Source organism: Eubalaena glacialis, chromosome 6, assembly GCF_028564815.1.
Source record: "Eubalaena glacialis isolate mEubGla1 chromosome 6, mEubGla1.1.hap2.+ XY, whole genome shotgun sequence".
Classification (NCBI taxonomy): Eukaryota; Metazoa; Chordata; class Mammalia; order Artiodactyla; family Balaenidae; genus Eubalaena; species Eubalaena glacialis.
Window position 1 is genome coordinate 26,180,088 of NC_083721.1, and position 23,773 is coordinate 26,203,860.

Below are 23,773 nucleotides of genomic sequence, written 5' to 3' on the forward strand. Positions count from 1 at the left end.
TAAATTTATCAATACACCCAAAAGGATGTGCACAAAATTTCATTAATAGCAGATAACACAGACAGAGGTGGCAGAATTTTAAAAAGGCATTTAAGAAGTAAGATATTATACTTCACAAATTTCCATGTCCTTTGAAATCTTGAAAAAGATGATTTTTCTATGAGTCAATTTTAAATTTCCCTGTGATAAGTGAAAATTTTAAAAATGTGCACTTAATACTTAGGGGAATAGTGTAATGAAGCCTTGAAATTACACTATCCTGAGCCTCTCTGTGTAATAATACCTCCATCATTCAAGCTCCTGAGATTTACTCCAATGGCAACAATGAAAACAGTCAACATGCCTGGATACAGTTCTCTCCAATATCACCCTGTAGGTCACTTTGAAACTTGAGTCTTCTCAGCCTGTTGTTGTGATCTACAGGGAGTGTCCATTGCAACACATCAATGAGGAATCTCCATACATTATGAAGACTGTCTTTTGGTTTTACTGAAGATGGTGGCAGAAGCAATGGCATCAGTTTTTCCTATTCAGTCATCACAATCATTCTGTTTAGAGTCACTATGTCACCTAAAGTTATTTTGCAGTGATCCACTCAATTTTCATGACCAGAGGAAATCCACCAAAATTAACTAGAAGCTCTTTCTTCAATTATCTTAATAGCATGTGGAAAAAAACTGGTGGCTCAAGAAGTTAGCCCAAGGATCGTTGGAGGAAACAATTCCCGAGAAGGAGCCTGGCCTTGGATCGTTGCTGTGTATTATAACGACCAGCTGCTCTGTGGGGCTTCTCTGGTCAGCAGGGACTGGCTTGTGTCGGCCGCCCACTGCATGTATGGGTGAGTACAACATCACAGCTGGCCCTTCCCCAACGAGGCGACCCCAGCAGACACTGTGCATCCCATTTCAGGCAGCCTCCCCAAACCCTCCCAGCAGGGAAATGTTCCTGCTGTTTATAACATTATAAACTTTCCAATCATTCTCCCATTAAAATCATGTATAAAAATAGAGAAAGTATAATTAAAATTTATTCTTCATTAGACCCTTGGGTCAAGTATTATGTTTCATACATACATAAAAATTGAAATTTCCACCTATTTACAAGGTAAGCATTTTTTAAGGTATAGAATTAGTTTTCACTATGTAAATTGTGCTGGTTATCAGCCAATTAGGACAATATTTATTGTCAGCAAAGTGTCAATGTCAAAAAAAGCATGTATAGATAGCCTTCATGTTACAAATTAAAAAGTGTGCCCTTTGAAATTCATGTGTAAGCACTTTGCTCTGAATTAGTGTAAAAATGTTTCCTTAGTTCTCAAGTCAGATCTGTTTTGATGCTATCTGTAACTGAAACTTAGAACTAACATCAACCCTGTCGAATTCTTTTTTTGATATGACAAAATACATGCTGAATTTTAGAATCTATCTTCTTCCTCTAGAGCAGCCATTCTTAAAGCAGTGCCACAGGAGAAACGAGAGTGGGTGGAAGGGCCTGGAAATAAACATCAATATTCCTGGGCCCAAGAACATGTTAATTTCTTCTTTTGCCTGAAAGACGGCACCTCTTTAGGTAATTGTACTCCAACACTTCTGAATTAAGTTAGAAAAAAAAGTAGCTTCCTCGTAAAGATTCATAAGCCCTGACAAGGGTGATTTCCTGCCCCAAGAGGCCTCCAGGGAATGACCTTACCTGTGAGGATTAGAATGAGCCTCTAGCATCCAGAATCTCTGAGAGAAGTGTGTGTGCTCAGAATGGAAGATGCAGCCTTAGTTAATCAGGATAAAAGACTAACTCCGTACAAACACAGGCATTGAAAGTTCTTGGATGGATGGAGACAAACTATCAGCTACAGGAGGCTGTCAAAATTATTTGGGAGATAGGGAGGGCCAGGGAGAAGGAGTATTAAAGGATTGAGCCTACGCAGAAATACCCATCATACCAGAGTGAGAGTAAACTCAAACTCATAAGGCTGGGAACCTGGAAATGAGGACCCTCAGCTACATCCCAGCTTGGCCAATCACCTGTGCTCCAGAAGGACTGTCCAAGGCACTGCCCATCTACATCTAAAGCTGTTTGAGTCTGTGCATTACACCCCGTATCTGGGTGACTAAACTATAGCTTCTTCCATATCTAAACTACACCTTTAACTTTGCTGCCTCTTGATAATTATATTTTAATCTGTTTTCAGCCATATCATAACAAATGTCTATAGCAGCCAATTTTCCCACCCCCTGTTCAACATGACTTCAACCTTCACCTATACATACTCTATGCCTTAGGCATGCCACAGGTGGGTAACCTATATCCTAACTGTGTTACAAGTAAAAGGTATCTTTAGCTAGAAATTCAGTGTTTCCTGCTGCATCATAGGTAGGTCTTAGTAAGACAGCCACCTCCTGTATTAACCTCAGATTTTGTAAATTCGTCCATTTGACGTTCTTGCAGAACATATGCTTTCTAAATGTCAACCAGGCTTGCAGTGATATTAGTGACATCTTTCAATTAGCTACCTTACAGATGTACTTACTATAGGTCAATTATACCAATAACATCTTTTCAAACCATGAATATATGAGGGAAATAGAAAAGCAGTTTCATCTAATATAAACACATGTTCAGTCATATAGGACACAAAATGTCTTTTCACACAGTTTCAATTTGAACAAAAGCAAACAAACATAAGCTGTAATAGAATTGTGATGAAAAACTTTTGCTCACCAACCTTGCATTTTACTCTCCTTAGCCACTCAGTGGTATTATTTCTTATTTTTCCGGTTACCAGGAGTTTTCTTGCTTTTTTCTTTATGTCTCTAACCAAGAAAGTTTCTGATATTATTTCAAATAGTTTTATCCAAAAAATATTCTTACCAGTATGCTAATACTGAGTCTTATTTGTCTTTTTAAAACTCTACTTATACAGTAAAAAGCTTAATTTCCTAATAAAAAGAAGAACCCAGATCAAGAAACCTATTGAAACCATACTACACAAATGACCTGACCCCAGTGTAAATCTGCTTCAGGAGTTTTCACCTGTGGGTAGTTAAATGGTCTAATTGGACAATTCTCTGTCTGCATTCGTATTGTGCACACTCTCTTTCCCACCCCTCAGCCTCAGTATTCCTGGATGTCACTAAACTTCCCTGTGCCTGTTCTGTTTCTCTACTACTGACTTGTCTACTTTTCCAACCTTGAAAGAGATATTTGTGAAGTTTTAAGTGATAGTTGCTGTGATCTAAAGACAAATTTGACTTCAAACCAGAGAATATTTTGGTCCAACTTATGCTACTGACTTTGTGTGACTTAGTATCTGTGGGTTTCAAGATCCTCATCTGTAGGGTGTCCACAGGATATCCACCTCCTAGGGTGATTGTCAGGACAAAATTAAGATGCTGCAATGCTTTTGCGTACTGTGAATTATAGAAATGTGCAATAAAATTTTTATTGTTTCCTGCTCAGGAAAGGTCTGTGAAAGAAGACTCTAAGTCTTACCCACGAGACATTCAGCACATTTATTTTCTAAACTTTTTATATTGATATAATTTCAAACATGCACAGAAATTGCAAATAACAGTACAGAGAATTCCTGTGAACCTTCACCGAGATTCACCAGTTGTTCACATTTTATGCTATGAAAACTTTCTTATCATTGTTTAATTCCCTCCAATTTTGAGAAATATTTATTTTCTGAATCATTTGATAGTAGGTTAGACATTGTGCCTCTTTACCCTGTTTTTTTTGTTGTTTTTTTTTTTTTACTAAGAACAAGGATATTTTCCTACACAATCACAGAAAATCATGGAAATTTAACATTAAGGCAATACAATTATCTAGTCTAATTATCTAATACAGTATATATTCACTTTTGTCAATTGTCCCAAATATGCCCTTTATAACATTTGTAGTTTGTTTGTATGTTTTCCACCCAAGAACCAATTTAGGATAATGCACTGCATTTAGTTGCTATGCCTCTTTCATCTTTAATCTAGAATAGCCTTTCCATCAGCCTTACTATCTTTGTCTTTCTCAGCCTTTCTTTCTTGTCTTTGATATTTTCTTAATACAAGCAAGTTATTTTATAGAAAGTCCTTACATTGGGGGAAACCCTTCAAGCTTTCTCCCTTGTTGGTCTTGATATATCCCCATTCTTTGAGAACTTTTTTACTTTCTGGCAAAATAAGATGTTCCAGGTTCTTCTTGTGCTTTCCCTGCCTTTGCCCTCAAATCAAGCTTTCTATAAGAAACCCCAAATCCATTTAGCTATTTTAGTTCCTTCTACATTTTAAAAAACAAGATCTTCCATGCCCCTTGCAGCTGCTGGTGTGTCCTGCTTCTAGACCCTCTCAATGGACATAGTTCTGTACATACAAATATGAACTCATAAGGATAGCTCTAATTCAAATAATATACCATAGGGTACATCCTAGTCTTTTTTCCTTCCGTATTTGTAGCTCTTGTCTTATTTGTGCTGTCCACATAATATCTATGGATTTGCTCAAGCTTAGAATGGAAAAGTAGTTTGAAAATTGTGAACCCATACCACTGTGTAAAGCAAACTTACCAACTGGAGTTTAATATTTGTTTTCATTTTTTTCCCACTGATATATAGCAAAATGCATAATCTTAAGTATCTAATTTGATGAGTTTTAAAAATGCATCAGCCTGTATAACCCACACTCCTATCAAGACATAAAACATTTCTATCACCTGGAAATTCCTCTCATACCCCTTCCCAGTCATCACCATCCTGGAAGTGGACCCCAGAAGGGACCACTATTCAGTCTCCATGGTGGGTGGGCTAGTCATTTATAGATTTACAGTCTGGATCACATCTATTGAATAGACATATATCAATGATGAAATTACCCATAGAGAAGCCTCTTGCCAATCTTCCATTCTTTAACTTGCTCTTCAGAGAAGACCAAATGCACCATATGGATTACCTCATTTCTTATTAAAATGATTTCTTGAAATAGGTGTTAACATTTCTGAAGTAGATGATTTCATAATGAGGTATTTGGGGGTATGGCAAGAAATACAGACTACTATTTATACTTTATTTAGTGCTAAATTAATTTAACTGCACTACTAAAACTCTGAAAACCAACTTTTTAAACAGTATTGACTATAAAATAACATCGCTTAATTAATTGATAGTGCAATTACAATTTAAAATTTGGATTCTTTTTAATGTCTCAAACATACTAAATAGGTCTAGGATACAGAATCTACCCAAATATAATATTTTAAAAATTATTTCATTTCTACTTAAACCTACTCTAAAAAATAAACATCATAGGTTTAGTTAATTTCTCTATTTATCTACCTATTTTTACGGCTTTAGGAGATCAGCTAATAATAAATTATCTTCTTCAGGTTGCAGAAATACTATAATACTTTTTCAAGATTATAGTAATTTTTACAGATCAAAAAAGGAAGAACATTTTCCTAGGTGAGTAGAGATTTCAAGATTAGATTAGTGACTTATTGGTTTTTGGTTATGGCATAGATCTTGACTCCTTTTCCAACGGATTTCAAGCTTGAGTTGCTATTCATATTTTTGATAGTTAAAAATTTCTTACTGCTTCACTAGAACCTTTTAGATTTTTGCCTTTCTCATAGGTTTTACTAATTTCCAACCTGGCGTCATCTCCTTAAAATTATGCATTCTTCAAGTCACCCTTGGCCCATATTATATAACCCATTTCCTTGACATTATTCTATTAACGCTATTTTTAATAGCGCACTTCTTATTAGCAGGTATCTTATTATAATTATTAGTCTACCCAGAAGTTTTATTTCCTAGAAGTTCCAGTATCAGATCTCTGAAGCTAGTTCTACTTTGAGAACTAATTCATCATCTTGGATCACATTACTGTGCCCTCTTTTTCCTTATTTATTTTGTGTAACCACTTGTGCTGATATGGCTTTATTTACAACTCCCCTCTCTTTACCTGGCTGTTATGTGTGACCCCTGGTTGCACTCAATCTTTCTGGCTCCTGGATTGCTTCTTGTTTTTCATATATCTATTCAGTCATTGAGCACTTCTCTTGTGCCAAGTATTGTTCTAAGTTTTGGGGATAATAGTGCTCTACGGACAAACAAAGTCTTTGCCCTAATAATGCTTATATTACAGGCTAGGGCAGAAAAACAGAAACCTTGAGAAGCCCAGCTACCACAGTTGATCAGGAAGTGACTGGCAGTGGGGTAGGAACAAGATTGGAGATGTAGGCAAGACCAGATCCTAAGCCCTGGTGAGGACTCAGTTGGCCATGGTAAATGGGAAGTGAGACAATTTGGAAAGCAGAAGAGTGACATTATCTAATTAGGCATCTGTGTGGTGATTCGACTGCTGAGAGGAGCAAGGATAAAATTGGGGGGACCAGTCAGAAAGAAACAATGGTGGCCCTAAGATTATGGCTGAGGAAGCTGGACAAATGTCTGCATCTCATTAGTAAGTTCAGATGCTTAGAGCTATCTAAACTTACTGGTGATCACAGATAGATAAGGAGAAGAACCAAGGATTTGGGTTTGAGCAACAGGATGAGTGTTGATATCATTTATTGAGATGAGGAAAATGGGAAGAAACAGGACTGGAAGGGGAATAAAAGTTCTGATTTCTATATATTAAACTTGAGACTTCCTACCAGAGTCCAAGTGGTATTTACTTGGCCAATTGGCACATAGGTATGTGAATCTAAAGTTCAGAGGAGAAGTCAAGAATTAAAACACAAATTTGGAAGTTTTCAGCATATTTCTGGTATTTAAAGTCATGGCATTGGATGAGATTATCTATGGAATTACTGTTAATGAAGAAGAGAAGAAGGCGGAAGGCAGAATTCTAGAGTATTCTCAATATTTAGATTTTTGAGAAGAAAAGAGCTGGGAAAGAAAAACTGAAGAAAATCAAAGAGTGAAATGAAAGGACAATCACAAGTGCATGGATAGTCCTGGGAGTCAAGTGAAGAAAGGAGCTCAAAGATGATTCCTTAAATTTCTAGAAATAATTCACCAGGTCAAATAATGCTGAGGATTATTTGGCTTACTCCTGGTTCCCTGTACTTACTTCTCTTTTTTTACACTGAAACAAATAAATGCATACCTTTATTTTATTTTATTTATTTTATTTTTAACATTGTATTTTTAATTTCTTTTTATTATTTTATTTATTTTATATTTTTGGCTGCATTGGGTTTTCGTTGCTGCACGCAGGCTTTCTCTAGTTGCCGCAAGCAGGGGCTACTCTTCGTTGCGGTGTGTGGGCTTCTCATTGCGGTGGCTTCTCTTGTTGCAGAGCACGGGCTCTAGGCACGCAGGCTTCAGTAGTTGTGGCACGCAGGCTCAGTAGTTGTGGTTCGCAGGCTCAGTAGTTGTGGCGCACGGGCTTAGTTGCTTCGCAGCATGTGGGATCTTCCCGCAGCAGGGCTCGAACCCGTGTCCCCTGCATTGGCAGGCGGATTCTTAACCACTGCGTCACCAGGGAAGCCCCATACCTTTATTTTAAAAACATGCTTCTACTTAATGAAATAAAAATACTCACATGTATGACAATCTTGTCCCGACTCATAATAAAGACTAATAATTGAACACATCCTCCCTGCCCACCGTCCTTTCACAATACAACTGCCTTTTACACACTTTGCTGTTTTTCTTTTGAGTTTCTTTATGGACTCATGGGCCTTCATTAACAGTGTATTTTATTAACTAGGATAATTATTATGATTATTATATGATGCCCAAATTGTTAAAGCTAGCTAGTGTTATCCCATTTAATGTGGCTCCTTTATTCTGTAAAAATTACCTCTCATATTCTTGAAAATTTTCTTGCTCTCTGACAATACCACCACATTTCAGGGGCATTCTAATTTTTACTTGCCTTTAAAAAAAGGAGTTGGCTATTCTCTCAGGAATCCTTTCCCATTCATTGGAGAATGATTAATAGAGACCAAAAGCTCTGTGCTGTGGGTAAACATTGGGAGTGGCAGTAAGCAAACTTGCTAAAGTTGCTTTATGCCACCATTCGTAATGGTAGAACATAAAAAAATTTCAATTTATAGTATGGGGTCCCATTGATCTTTTTTTTTACTTTTAGCATATTATGTTGCTCTATCATAATTATCTTACCACATTTACTTCCCACCACAATGAAAATTCTATGTACAAATGGACAGTCTTATGCTCAGAGTAGTGAAGTTATTTACAACCCAGCACAGAGCAATATAGAGCGGAGCAGCGCTAGTTCATCCCATCCCGTGCAACATCTGTGGAGCATCTACTGTGTGCCAAGGAGTATGCTAGCCCTTGAGGTTACAGAAGTCAGGAACATGTCTTTCTGTTTCCTATCAAACTGTACCTTTCTTTCCCTTGCTACTGAGTAAAACACTCTGGACAGAGCAGGCGAAGGTGAAATGTAGCAGAAATTCAGCCAATTTTCTTTACCTAAAGGTAAGCTATTTCTGCCATCTTTAGCCTCAGCTCAATTGGTGTCTGCCTATCCAATGGGATTATGTCCTGTTCCTATCCCCACCTGTCTTCTGTCTTATAGCTTCTCCTTGCTTTTTTGGAATGTAGATGCTTTGAAACAAGAATATTTTTAAATATAATTAAGTCCCTTTTCTTCATCTGCAATGATTTCTCGGAAGGCTTTCTTCCCCCATTTCTTGGCTTTGGGTGAATGGAAAAGCTAGAAGGATTTTATATTGCTCAGTATCCCAACAGTGATTACAAAGTATGGATTCTTGGGTCCCACGCCAACCTTCCAAATTAGAATCTCCAGAGCTAGAAGCTAGGAATCTGAATTTTTAGCAAATTTCTCAGTTGATTCATAAAATTTAAGTACCATTGGCTGTGACTTCTGTATTCTCAAGTCTTTGTCCTCAGAGAGAAGGATGTAGTCATTCTAGTGGTGCTCGTGCTAATGTGGGGCTCGTGGTGGGAAAGAGAATTGCATAGACACAGAAAGGTATGTGGAGCAGGACTTGGGAGAGAAGTGCAAATGACACATGTTGGAGAGATATTTCCTTTCCATAGTGCTGCTTACAGATGCAGGAAAAATAAAAACATGGGAAAGAGGCTATTTTCCATATAGCACAATAACAATTTCAGAAATCATTAAGAATGTGTCAGAACACCATTGCTGTAAATCACATTAGACAAGTAGCTTGAAACATGTTTGATCTTCATAGTTTGTGGTTCATGTATTGATTTTCTACTCAAAACACCAAAATAATGAGAGAAAATGGTGATTACTAAACTTTGCATTACCTACAAACTTTCTCATATCAGTATTATTTTTATAGTTCTCAGATGGAGTACAATACTTACACAAGAGATAATCTGGGAGTTTAGCTACTGAACTGCATTATTATATCTGAACTGCATTATTTTATCATTGATTTAAATCTATAGCAAATAAACTGCATATACCACTCTGAACTTTTATGTAATTTATTCTGAAAATAAAATATGTAGAAAGGATTAAAGGAGACAATCCTATCATTTTTTAAAATAAATGTACTCTATTAACTTCAAAATAGAATCTATATAATGGATTCATACTCTCTTTGAGCACATTTTCATAGTTATTATTTAAATGCTATACCATTAATATAGTTAGCATTATTTGTAATTTAATATATTCATACTAATATAATGCATTGGTTATATAAAATATCAAAATATAATATGTATAAATAAATATAATTAAATGCAAAGTAGGAGAAATGGTGTGGCAATTTTAAACTAATTTTTTGTAAATGTGAAGTAAATATATAAATTAACTGCTGAGTAAAAAACATACAATGCTTTAAAAAGAGTAACTATTACCTAACAGGCATGCTAATCAAGTGACAATCATGACCAGCTGAGCATTAGGAAACATACTTAAAGATGTGGTAGAGAAAGAAGCTCAGAGACAGGACACTGGGGAGGAGATTTCACCCTACCCCTTCTCCCTGAACAGGTCAAAGTGGGCAGGGGAGTCCCAAGGGAGAGTGGAAGTGGGTGCTGTCAGAGCATCTGAAATTATCATTATGTCCAACTTGGCCAAAGTAGTGATTCCTCTGACCTGGAAAAGGGAAAGTGAGAAGACCTTTGATAATCAAACAGGGCCTCTGCAGCACATAATGCCCTCCTGGCCCAGCACCTGGAGAGTTAAGGAGCTGCCACCAATCACTAGGAGCTGAGACATCCTCCCCTACCTGAGCCCAGGTAACCAACGGCAGCGGGAATGTCTCCCTCTCCTGCCTCCCAACCTGCCCCTCATGTTCTCAGCCCCTCTCACAAAACCTGCCCATAGCTACATGAGGCTCCCCAGTATCTTGGTGCAAGGGAAGCCTCTAAAATCAGACAGTCCCACATAAAGTCTCTGCCCTACCATTTTATTTTATTTATTTATTTATTTATTTATTTTGGAATCATGACTTTATTTTATTTTGAATGTGTATTTCGTACCAGTATAGACTATAAAGCTTACATACAAAGACATCCCAGGAACAGTGAGCACCCCAGTGCCAGATTTCGATCTCCAATCCCCCATTCAAAGGCCCAGGGCTCTGTCAGCTGGAAGGGGAGGAAGCTTTCCCAGACTGGTGGAGTATGGCAGAAGCCCCCAGACCCAGGCCGAAGAGAGCCTACAGGCCCCAAACACGCCACTCTGAGCATTTAAAGAAAATGTCTACAATTGATGGAATAACCTTAACCAAATATCAGTCATGCTCAAACACAGAGAGGCTTTCTCTGTACCTCCATAAAATACACACAACTCATTTGTCACCACTGGGAGTGCTGGTGCTCCAATTTTCTACTTTGAAAGTTGGCAATTAAGGGAAAGAATTAAGTTTATTCTCGCTTTCCTAAACAAACTACATTTTAGGAAACCTTATAAATATAATCGATGGGGAAAAGCTTTTATATAGTGTTTTCTTTCTATTTTTTTATAAACATCTTTATTGGAGTATGATTGCTTTACAATGTTGTGTTAGTTTCTGCTGTATAACAAAGTGAATCAGCTATATATATACATACATCCCCATATCCCTCCCTCTTGCGCCTCCCTCCCACCCTCTCTATCCCACACCTCTACGTGGTCACAAAGCACCGAGCTGATCTCCCTGTGCTATGGGGCTGCTTCCAACTAACTATCGGTCTTACATTTGGTAGTGTATATATGTCCATGCCACTCTCTCACTTCATCCCAGCTTACCTACCCCCTCCCCGTGTTCTCAAGTCCATTCTCTACGTCTGTGTCTTTATTTCCATCCTGCCTCTAGGTTCTTCAGAACCTTTTTTTTTTTCTTTTTTAGATTCCATATATATGTGTTAGCATACGGTATTTGTTTTTCTCTTTCTGACTTACTTCACTCTGTATGACAGAATCTAGGTCGATCCACCTCACTACAAATAACTCAATGTCGTTTCTTTTTATGACTGAGTAATATTCTATTGTACTTATGTGCCACATCTTTATCCATTCACCTGTCAATAGACATTTAGGTTGCTTCCATGTCCTGGATATTGTAAATAGTGCTGCAATGAACACTGTGGTACATGTCTCTTGTTGAATTATGGTTTTCTCAGGGTATATGCCCAGTAGTGGTATTGCTGGGTCATATGGTAGTTCTATTTTTAGTTTTGTAAGGAACCTCCATACTGTTCTCCATAGTGGCTGTATCAATTTACATTCCCACCAACAGTGCAAGAGGGTTCCCTTTGCTCCACACCCTCTCCAGCATTTATTGTTTGTAGAATTTTTGATGATGGCCATTCTGACCGTTGTGAGGTGATACCTCATTGTGGTTTTGATTTGCATTTCTCTAATGATTAGTGATGTTGAGCATCCTTTCATATGTTTGTTGGCAATCTGTGTATCTTCTTTGGAGAAATGTCTATTTAGGTCTTCTGCTCATTTTTGGATTGGGTTGTTTCTTTTTTTGATATTGAGCTGCATGAGCTGCTTGTATATTTTGGAGATTAATCCTTTGTCAGTTGCTTCATTTGCAAATATTTTCTCCCATTCTGAGGGTTGTTTTTTCATCTTATTTATGGTTTCCTTTGCTGTGAAAAAACTTTTAAGTTTCATTAGGTCCCATTTGTTTATTTTTGTTTTTGTCTCTGTTTCTCTAGGGGGTGGGTCAAAAAGGATCTTGCTGTGATTTATGTCATAGAGTGTTCTGCATATGTTTTCCTCTAAGAGTTTTATAGTGTCTGGCCTTACATTTAGGTCTTTAATCCATTTTCAGTTTATTTTTGTGTATGGTGTTATGGAGTGTTCTAATTTCATTCTTTTACATGTACCTGTCCAGTTTTCCCAGCACCACTTATTGAAGAGGCTGTCTTTTCTCCACTGTATATTCTTGCCTCCTTTATCAAAGATAAGGTGACCATATGTGCGTGGGTTTATCTCTAGGCTTTCTATCCTGTTCCATTGATCTATATTTCTGTTTTTGTGCCAGTACCATACTGTTTTGATTACTGTAGCTTTGTAGTATATTCTGAAGTCAGAGAACCTGATTCCTCCAGCTCCTTTTTTCTTTCTCAAGATTGCTTTGGCTATTCGCGGTCTTTTGTGTTTCCATGAAAATTGTGAAATTTTTTGTTCTAGTTCTGTGAAAACTGCCATTGGTAGTTTGATAAGGATTGCATTGAATCTGTAGATTGCTTTGGGTAGTATAGTCATTTTCATAATGTTGATTCTTCCAATCCAAGAACATGGTATATCTCTCCATCTGTTTGTATCGTCTTTAATTTCTTTCATCAGTGTCTTATAGTTTTCTGCATACAGGTCCTTTGTCTCCTTAGGTAGGTTTATTCCTAGGTATTTTATTCTTTTTGTTGCAGTGGTAAATGGGAGTGTTTCCTTAATTTCTCTTTCAGATTGTTCATTGTTAGTGTATAGGAATGCAAGAGATTTCTGTGCATTAGTTTTGTATCCTGCTACTTTAACAAACTCATTGATTAGCTCTTGTAGTTTTCTGGTAGCATCTTTAGGATTCTCTATGTATAGTATCATGTCATCTGCAAACAGTGACAGCTTTACTTCTTCTTTTCCGATTTGGATTCCTTTTATTTCTTTTTCTTCTATGATTGCCATGGCTAAAAATTCCCAGACTATGTTGAATAATAGTGGTGAGAGTGGGCAACCTTGTCTTGTTCCTGATCTTAGTGGAAATGGTTTCAGTTTTTCACAATTGAGAATGATGTTGGCTGTGGGTTTGTCATTTATGGCCTTGCATATATTGAAGAATCCTTGCATTCCTGGGATAAACTCCACTTGATCATGGTGTATGATCCTTTTAATGTGCTGTTGGATTCTGTTTGCTAGTATTTTGTTGAGGATTTTTGCATCTATGTTCATTGGTGATATTAGTCTGTAGTTTTCTTTTTTTGTGACATCTTTGTCTGGTTTTGGTGTCAGGGTGTTAGTGGCCTCGTAGAATGAGTTTGGGAGTGTTCTTCCCTCTGCTATATTTTGGAAGAGTTTGAGAAGGATATGTATTAAGCTCTTCTCTAAATGTTTGTTAGAATTCGCCTGTGAAGCCATCAGATCCTGGGCTTTTGTTTGTTGGAAGATTTTTAATCACAGTTTCAATTTCAGTGCTTGTGAATGGTCTATTTATATTTTCTATTTCTTCCTGGTTCAGTCTTGGAAGGTTGTACTTAAGAATTTGTCCATTTCTTTCAGGTTGTCCATTTTATTGACATATAGTTGCTTGTAGTAATCTCATGATCCTTTGTATTTCTGCAGTGTCAGTTTTTACTTCTCCTTTTTCGTTTCTAATTCTGTTGATTTGAGTCTTCTCCCTTTTTTCTTGATGAGTCTGGCTAATGGTTTATCAATTTTGTTTATGTTCTCAAAGAACCAGATTTTGGTTTTATGGATGTTTGCTATTGTTTCCTTCATTTCTTTTTCATTTATTTCTGATCTGATCTTTATGATTTCTTCCCTTCTGCTAACTTTGGGGCTTTTTTTTGTTCTTCTTTCTCTAATTGCTTTAGGGGTAAGGTTAGGTTTTTTTTTTGTTTTTTGTTTTTTTTAAATTAATAGCTATTCTATTTATTTATTTATTTATTTATTTATTTTTAGCTGTGTTGGGTCTTCGCTTCGTGCGAGGGCTTTCTCCAGTTGCGGCAAGCGGGGGCCACTCTTCATCGTGGTGCGGGGTCCACTCTTCATTGCGGTGCGCGGGCCTCTCACCATCGCGGCCCCTCCCGCTGCGGGGCACAGGCTCCAGACGCGCAGGCTCAGCAGTTGTGGCTCACGGGCCCAGCTGCTCCGCGGCATGTGGAATCCTCCCAGACCAGGGCTCGAACCCGTGTCCCCTGCATTAGCAGGCAGATTCTCAACCGCTGCGCCACCAGGGAAGCCCAGGTTAGGTTTTTTATTTGAGATTTTTCTTGATTCTTGAGGTAAGATTGTATTGCTATAAACTTCCCTCTTAGAACTGCTTTTGCTGCATCCCATAGGTTTGGGGTAGTTGTGTTTTCACTGTCATTTGTTTCTAGGTATTTTTTGATTTCCTCTTTTATTTCTTCAGTGATCTCTTAGTTATTTAGTTGCATATTGTTTAGCCTCCATGTGTTTGTATTTTTTACAGTTTTTTTCCTGTAATTGATATCTAGTCTCATAGTGTTGTAGTCAGAGAAGACACTTGATACATTTTCAGTTTTCTTAAATTTACCAAGGCTGGATTTGTGACCCAAGATATGATCTATCCTAGAAAATGTTCCATGGGCACTTGAGAAGAAAGTGTATTCTGATGTTTTTGGATAGAATGCCCTATGAATATCAATTAAGTCCGTTTGGTCTAATGTATCATTTAAAGCTTGTGTTTCCTTATTTATTTTCATTTTGGATGATCTGTCCATTGGTGAAAGTGGGGTGTTAAAGTCCCCTATGATTATTGTGTTACTGTTGATTTCCCCTTTTATGGCTGTTATCATTTGCCTTATGTATTCAGGGGCTCCTATGTTGGGTGCATAAATATTTACAATTGATATTATCTTCTTGGATTGATCCCTTGATCATTATGTAGTGTCCTTCTTTGTCTCTTGTAATAGTCTTTATTTTAAAGTTTATTTTGTCTGATACGAGTATTGCTACTCCAGCTTTCTTTTGATTTCCATTTGCATGGAATATCTTTTTCCATCCCTTCACTTTCAGTCTGTATGTGTCCCTAGGTCTGAAGTGAGTCTCTTGTAGACAGCATATATATGGGTCTTGTTTTTGTATCCATTCAGCGAGTCTGTGTCTTTTGTTTGGAGTATTTAATCCATTCACATTTAAGCTAATTATTTATGTGTATGTTCCTATTACCATTTTCTTAATTGTTTTGGTTTTGTTTTTGTGGGTCATTTCCTTCTCTTGTGTTTCCTGCCTAGAGAAGTTCCTTTAGCATTTGTTGTAAAGCTGTTTTTTGGTGCTGAATTCTCTTAACTTTTGCTTGTCTGTAATGGTTTTAGTTTCTCCATCGAATCTGAATGAGATCCTTGCTGGGTAGAGTAATCTTGGTTGTAGGTTTTTCTCTTTCATCACTTTAAATATGTCCTGCCACTCCCTCTGGCTTGCAGAGTTTCTGCTGAAAGATCAGCTGGTAACCTTATGTGGATTCCCTTGCATGTTATTTGTTGCTTTTCCCTTGCTGCTTTTAATATTTTTTCTTTGTATTTAATTTTTGATAGTTTGATTAATATGTGTCTTGGCATGTTTCTCCTTGGAGAAGGAGAAACATATCCTGTATGGAACTTTTATCCTGTATGGAACTTTCTGCACTCCCTGGAGTTGATTGACTATTTCATTTCCCATGTTAGGGAAGTTTTCAACTATAACCTCTTCAAATATTTTCTCAGGTTCTTTTCTCTTTCTCTTCTCCTTCTGGGACCCCTATAATTCAAAGTTGGTGTGTCTCTGAGACTGTCCTTAATTCTTTTCATTCTTTTTTCTTTATTCTGCTCTGTGGCAGTTATTTCCACTATTCTATCTTCCAGGTCACTTACCCGTTCTTTTGCATCAGTTATTCTGCTATTGATTCCTTCTAAAGTATTTTTAATTTTATTTATTGTATTGTTCATCATTGTTTGTTTGCTCTTTATTTCTTCTTAGTCCTTGTTAAACGTTTCTTGTATTTTTTCCATTCTATTTCCAAGATTTGGATCATCTTTCCTGTCATTAGTCTGAATTCTTTTTCAGGTAGACTGTCTATTTCCTCTTCACTTGTTTCGTCTGGAGGGTTTTTACCTTGCTCCTTCATCTGCTGCATATATCACTGTCTTCTCATTTTGTTTACTGTGTTTGGGATCTCCTTTTCACAGGCTGCAGGTTTGTAGTTCCTGTTATTTTTGGTGTCTGCCCCCTGTGGATGAGGTTGGTTCAGTGTCTTATGTAGGCTTCCTGGTGGGGAGGGACTCGTGCCTGTGTTCTGGGGGGTGGGGCTGGATTTTGTCCTCTGGTGGGCAGGGCCATGTCCAGTGGTGTGTTTTGGGGTGTCTGTGGACTTAGTATGACTTTAAGCAGCCTCTCTGCTAATGGGTGGGGTTGTGTTCCTCTCTTACTAGTTGTTTGGCATAGGGCGTCCAGCACTGGAGCTTGCTGGCCGTTGGGTGGAGCTGGGTCTTAGTGCTGAGATGGAGATCTCAGGGAGAGCTCTCACTGATTAATATTATGTGGGGCTGGGAGGTCTCTTGTGGTCCAATATCCTGGCCTCGGTTCTCCCACCTCAGAGGCTCAGGCCTGACAGTAGGCCGGAGCACCAAGACCCTGCCAGCTGCATGGCTCAGAACGAAAAGAAGAACAAAAAAACAAACAGATAGAACCTCAAAACAAATGGTAAAAGCAAAACTAAACAGACGAAGTCACACAAAGAAACATACACACACACAGTCATAAAAAGAAAGAAACAAACAAAACACAACAACAACAAAAAAAAACCGACAGAACCCTAGGACAAATGGTAAAGCAAATCTAAATAGACAGAATCACACAAAGAAACATACACACACGCAGTGATAAAAACAGACAAACAAACAAACAAAAATACGAACAGACAGGACCGTAGGACAAATGGTAAAAGCAAACCTAAACAGACAAAATCACACAAAGAAACATAAACAAACACTCACAAAAAGAAAAAATAAAGGAAGAGAGCAATCAAACCAATGAACAAATCCACCAATGATAACAAGCACTAAAAACTAAACTAAGGTAAATATAAGAGCAAAAACAAATCAGATGCAGAAAGCAAACCCCAAGTCTGCAGTTGCTCCCAAAGTCCACCACCTCAATTTTGGGAACATTTGTTGTCTATTCAGGTATTCCTCAGATACAGAGTTTATCAAGTTGATTGCAGGGATTTAATCTGCTGCTCCTGAGGCTGCACAGAGAAATTTCCCTTTCTCTTCTTTGTTCGCACAGCTCCTGGGGTTCAGCTTTGGTCTTGACCCCAACTCAGCATGTAGGCCACCCTCAGGCCTATGTTCCCTGCCCAGACAAGAGGGGGTTAAAGCAGCAGCCAAATAGTTGGTCTTGCTCATTCAGGCCGGGGAGAGGGAGGGGTACAGTAGTCATAATTGGAATGCAGGGCGAGCCTGAGGTGGCAGAGGCCAGCCTGACATTGCACCAGCCTGAGGCGCACCATGTGTTGTCCTGGGAAAGTTGCCCCTGGATCACGGGACGCTGGCAGTGGTGGGCTGCACAGGCTCCCGGGGTGGTGTGGGTAGTGACCTGTGCTTGCACACAGGATTCTTGGTGGCAGCGGTGGCAGCGTTAGCGGTCTGTGCCTGTCTGTGGGGTCCAAGATGATAGCCGCAGCTCACGCCCATCTCTGGAGCTCGCTTAGGCGGTGCTCTGCCTTCTGTGGGCACACAGAACAGAAATTCCCTCTCCTTGTGCACCCTGAAACAACGGTCTCCTGCCTCTCCAGCAGGTCCAGACATTTTCCCAGGCTCCCTCCCGGCTAGCTGTGGTGCACTAGCCCCCTTTAGGCTGTCTTCACACAGCCAACCCCAGTCCTCTCCCTGGGGTCTGACCTCCAAAGCCCGAGCCTCAGCTCCCAGCCCCTACCCGCGCCAGTGGGTGAGCAGACAAGCATCTCAGGCTGGTGAGTGCTGGTCGGCACCGATCCTCTCTACCCTACCATTTTAAACTGTTAGCACGCAGTTTGTTCTAATTGTAAAATCCATAGAACTGTGTTAAAGGTGAAATGAGATGATGCAAAGTGTTTGGCACTACACTTGGCACAAAATAGCTTCTCCATAAATGGGAGTTGTTTTATTGCTATAAAGCACTTAGTAAGTTTCCTCAGATTTTAAGGCAGTGTGGTTATCAGCGGATGCTTACTGGATGCTTGGGCATTCATCGGCTACTGAAGACTGCTACTTGATCAAACATAATCCTTTAGGAAATATAACAATGTAATGAATAGATAGATAAAAAGATAAACAGATGGACTTGAAATAACTTCATGCTCTTTATATATTTATATATTTGTAGGTGACTTGTATTTTAACATTTGAAATACCATGTTAAACTAGGCATTTGCAACTATTGAGAATTAAATCACTAGCTCTGCTCTAATTGCAGTTATTGAATTTTGACTTCATTGTGAATATGGCTCAGTTGGCTTAATTCCAGCTGTTCACTGGTAATTTCTTGGCGTGAAGATGTTGCAGGACAATAGCACATTTAGGAGTCCCTGTACACTTTCAGATTCTAATATACTCTCCAATTTAATCTGCCTATAACACAAATGTTATCTTTTACCAGTACATTATCAATGGTCAACATTGTGTATGAAAAATTATTCGAGTTCATTATGTGTGGAAATTACTCAAGCTCATGTATTAGCTTATAAACATCATAATAGGTTTTATTGCTTATGTGAACTCTGTGTGAATTCAGTGACCCCCTAAACAGGAGATGCTGCTGAACCTCCTTCCATTGTTACCATAGCTACTGTGGTTGCTGAGGGAAACCCTGGACAAAGATGCAGTCTCCACACTGGAATATGATCTAAAGCAGCGTTTCTCAAACCTGGCTATGCATTACCATCAACATGGAGATTTAACTGAAAAATGAATTTTTAAAATGCCCCTCTCCATCCCAGACTCATTAAACCAGAGATGGAGAAGGGGGAGCAGGTAACAGTGTTATTTAAAAGCATTCCAGGTGATTCTAATGGGAAACGGAAGTTGAGAACCACAATCTAGAACCAGAGATTAAGAGACGATTTAAGAGAAGTTATACAGATTAGCACAAATTAAGGCTTCCTCTATGATCCGATCAGAAAAAATTGAAATTAAGGAAATATTTTTAAAGAAGAATTCTTCAAAGAAATTCAAGAATATTTGAGGATGGGAACACATAATTCTGAAATACCTACTGTGAAGATCTCTAGAAAGTAACTGTGGTGGATGGAGAGTTTCTTAGTCTTCTTTTTCATAAACTTTAGGAGAAATTTAGAGCCATCTAAGTGGAAAGCAGTCCTAGGCCTGCATATGACATCAAATCTGACTTCTCCTCAAATAGAAACTCGGTTGATAGACCAAATTGTCATAAATCCACACTACAATAAACGGAGAAAGGACAGTGACATCGCCATGATGCATCTTGAATCGAAAGTGAATTACACAGGTAAGAGAAATCAGTTTTAGTCATCTTATCTGCCCAAATTAATTCAAAATTAGATTTGAAATATCAGTACCAGTGCATTAATAGTCCATAAAAGTTGGATAATTTGTTATAGAAATCACTATAATTTAAATGGAATTGGGGAATGTAGAGAAACACATTAAATTACCTTCATCATGGTGCTTAAATCCAACTTTCTAGAAAATTGAACAGTAAAATACAACTCTCAGAGCCCTTTATATCAGTAAACTCCAAGGAGCAGCCCAGAGGTCATAGGTCATGCTCTATTGCACACCGTCTATGTTTCTCATGGGAAAGAACGATAGGTCCATCTGCCACAAAGGCCGGAGTAGGACAAAGTGAGAGACAAGCATATGTTCAAAGAGCGAAGTGAGTAAGAATGGTCATTCATAAAGGAGATTCAATAATATTAATAAAATGGCAGATGGAGGACTTCCTCCAAATACCTAGATAAGGTGCAAGAAATCACCTGAGGGAGTGAACTTTACCCTGAAGGGCTCTGCTCAGCTCCAACCTTTACTCTGAAGACTTTCCCAGTCAGGACAGAGTGCACCTCTGTGCTCCTCTGGAATTCTGTCTCCGCATGCATGAGAGCACTTATCCAAGGCAGATGATTGCTGCAGTTCGTTGTATTAGCCCTATGCTTTTATTCACTTTTGTGTCTGCCTTGGGTTTTACATGTCATGGATGTTGAATAAATGTTAGGAGGCTTGCAAACTGTTGGAGAAAGGCTGAAAAAGTCAGCCACCAATGCTAATGCCTCCATAAGTACCCTATAAAACAATCACCGAAAAGCTTTTTGAATGTGGAGATAATTGGGGAAAATTTTTAAAAACCTCAGAACATTTGCCCAAGTTTCTCTTAACTGACCCTGAATAAAACAGCCTTACCAAGATTTTCATAGAACTGGAACCACATTCTATTAAGTACCCTGATTATTTAAAAATCAAATGTAAATGACTAATTCCAGAACTAGGATGTGTACATAATAACAGAGTCACTGAGACAATGGAGAGGATCCTAAAAGGCCACCAGTGGTACCTAATCCACTGTCAAAGAAGTGCTTCTCTGAAATGCTTCTTTCCCCTAAGATTGATGTCTAAAAAATGTCCAGGCAGGATACAATGAAAATACAAGGGTTTTTTTTAGATGAAATGTTGAAAATGATTGATTTTTAAAACTTTTAGAAATGAATGTGTGTCTGTTCTTGTTTCTGTTTTCTTTCATGTTTCCAGATTATATACAACCTATTTGTTTACCCAAAGAAAATCAAGTTTTTCCTCCTGGAAGAATTTGTTCTATTGCTGGCTGGGGGACACTTGTATATCACGGTAAATTATCAGACTCAATAGAAAACACCTACTAGTAAAAAGCATGCTATTGCTCTATCCTGTGAATATTTTCAACATTTTAAAAAACTCTTATACTATAACAAGTTTCTGCAATATCTTTTAAAAGCGCTGTCTGGCTTATATTCATATGTTGCATATTTGTATAGTTAAATTTTTTTCCAAATTGCATGGAGCATATTATAAAACTATAATTCTTATTAGAGGGAAATTCAAGCATTCCCTAAACTCAATATCTAATTTTAGTATTATAAACTCTCTGATGAAAATATATACCTATTGAAATGAATATAACCAAAGGCTACAAAAATGTATTTTTATAAAGCATATGGATAAAGTCTCATCAAAAGCCAAATTATTAACTGTTACATTTTCCAAATCAATAAAACTATTTGCATTTATCATATAAATGTTTCACACTCACATTCCCTAAGATGAGAAGGGAATCAGTTTCAAAATGCTAATTCCACCTACTGACAAGAAGACTCAGATATGGCATGAATCTTACATTGAAGACTATAAGTTAATAAACCATTGACTCACCAGCATTATTTAATAGCATGCTTTCCAAGCAAAGAATATCGAATTATGTTGTACACCTGAAAATAATATGATGTTGTATGTCAATGATACCTCTATAAAATTTTTTTCAATGTCCTTGCAATATTTCATCAACTCTAAGATGTACATTTTTTCACATTAAACTATGTAAAATAAAAAAATGCCACAGTTAAATAGGGAAATTTATTTTCTTTCTTCATGGCAAATAAAGCATGTCTTACAATGGAAAAGAAATAACCAAACTTTTTTTTTAAAAAAAAAAGCATTCTAGTACTTCAAACCCTCTAAACGTAACTGCAAGGTTCATTGGTTTCAAAATTCCTAATAGGAGTTACTCCATCTAGGCTAGCGTTTGACCACTCACTAATAGTTAAGCAAAAAGGAACAAGCACTATTGTTGGGTGGAAAAACCTGGTCTCTAGAGTTACAACAGGTCATATCCATGATACTTAAAAATCCTAATTGCATTTAAGATGAAAAGGCACAAACTCTTGTGGAGAGGTGCATGTCCCAGAAGCAAAGGATTCACAGCTAAAATATCCTTACTTCTTGTAAAAGAGAGCATAACATCTGTCAAGCCCTTGCCTGATGATTCTGACAAAGGTTCTCCACTGCAATTACGTTATGTTGTTGAAATGCTTCATTTCTGCTGCCCATAAAGTATATTGAAGTCAAAGTCTGTATATTATTGTATTTCCTCCACTTGAAAAATGTCATGACTTATTAAATTTGAAATCTAAAGAGTAAAAATGATTCTTAGCTAGATATTTTCTCTGTCAGACTTCAAGCTAAAAGACATTTATGACCACAATGTACTCTTCAAAAGCAAATTATCCACTAACAAAATTTGACTCTTTATTCCATAGGAAATTATTATTTTTTTAAGAGTTGAGTACACTTGCTCACATTTGCTTATTGTTACTAAAGATATGCATTTAATTGACTTAGGAAAAGTCTCTAGGAGTGGTATGGAGCCAAGAAAACCATCTGCATCTGAGATCAATTTCATTTAGGAATAAACAGATCACTTTTAAATACTTCCTGGGTGTGGCAATTTTAACAAATTTTATGAACTTTTTCTTAGGGTTTCCAACTACTTCTAAAACCCCCGTTTTTCCCCCTTGAGTATATTACACTAATTATTTTTTAACATCATGAACATGTTGCTTACTAAGAGAGAAAGAAGTATTATTTGATTAAATTAAGGCAACTAGTAAATTTAAATAACTTTACTGACATTTTTATGTGGGTTTTTTGGTATGAATATGTATATTTTCAATTATCCTCATGGTAACTCATGTTGACAAATATCAAATGTAAGAACACTGCTCAAATTTTTTTCTACCAAAAAGTTTTATCATATATCCAAACAATTTTTTCTTCCTTGACAAGCAGCAAAATTTTCTTTGATTTTTATTATAAAAGTAATTCTATCAGCCCCTCCTCAATCTTCATAGAACAAATGACAGTGAGATGCTGAAAGTTCTCCCCCATCTTAACCTCTCTAAATCACTTTTTAAAATTAAAGTTCATTGTCAAACTTTAAAAGTCATCCAGCCTCTGAAGTCACTGGCACCAGCTGGTATAAGCTCCCAACTTCATGCTTGCTGTCACACTGGTACTTTGAAATTGACCATGTTTGGAGTGTTTACAACAGGCAAATTGACAGACAATACACAGTGGGGCTTTGTTTTTATTTCTTGAAAAATCAGTTATTAAACATTTACCAACACACCGCTGATTACACATACATTGCTTTGCACCTATGTGCACGTGCGCGTTTGTTTCTTGTCTTTTTAGTGTGGTGATGAAACTTAGCTAGAAATGAGGGCACATACATTTTTGCAACAACACTGGCTGTCAAATGTACTAGTTTATTTTCAACTTTCTGCCTTTCTTGAGAAAGCAAGTAGAATTGCTAATTATTAGAAAGTGCTTATCATGTACCTTTTCTGGGCGCACTAGACACCTGCTTTTTTCACATCCCTCTTGGGATTAGTATTTCGGTAAACAGAGATTCATGCTTCCAGTAGATGAGTCATTTTGTGAAAAGCATGGAAGTATACTCTGCTACTAAATGCCTCCTTTCTCTTCCCCTGCACGTGGATGACAAGCTGATTGCCCTGAGACCAGGGCACTGTTCCTCTGAGCTTCGTCTCCTGTTCAGTACGCACCTGTTTGCTCATACAGCCCCACGAAGGAGCTGAATGCCATTATAAGGGA

At 37.7% G+C, this 23,773-nt stretch overlaps 1 protein-coding gene across 1 annotated transcript in view; it reads left to right on the forward strand.

Annotated features, from left to right (window-relative positions):
• TMPRSS15 (transmembrane serine protease 15) overlaps window positions 1–23,773 on the forward strand; it is a 134,656-nt gene that overhangs the window by 105,909 nt on the left and 4,974 nt on the right. The window contains exons 21-23 of the mRNA XM_061192958.1: window positions 664–838; window positions 19,441–19,622; window positions 20,876–20,971. Of these exons, the coding sequence (XP_061048941.1) occupies window positions 664–838; window positions 19,441–19,622; window positions 20,876–20,971 (453 nt within the window). The remainder of the gene's footprint in view (window positions 1–663; window positions 839–19,440; window positions 19,623–20,875; window positions 20,972–23,773) is intronic.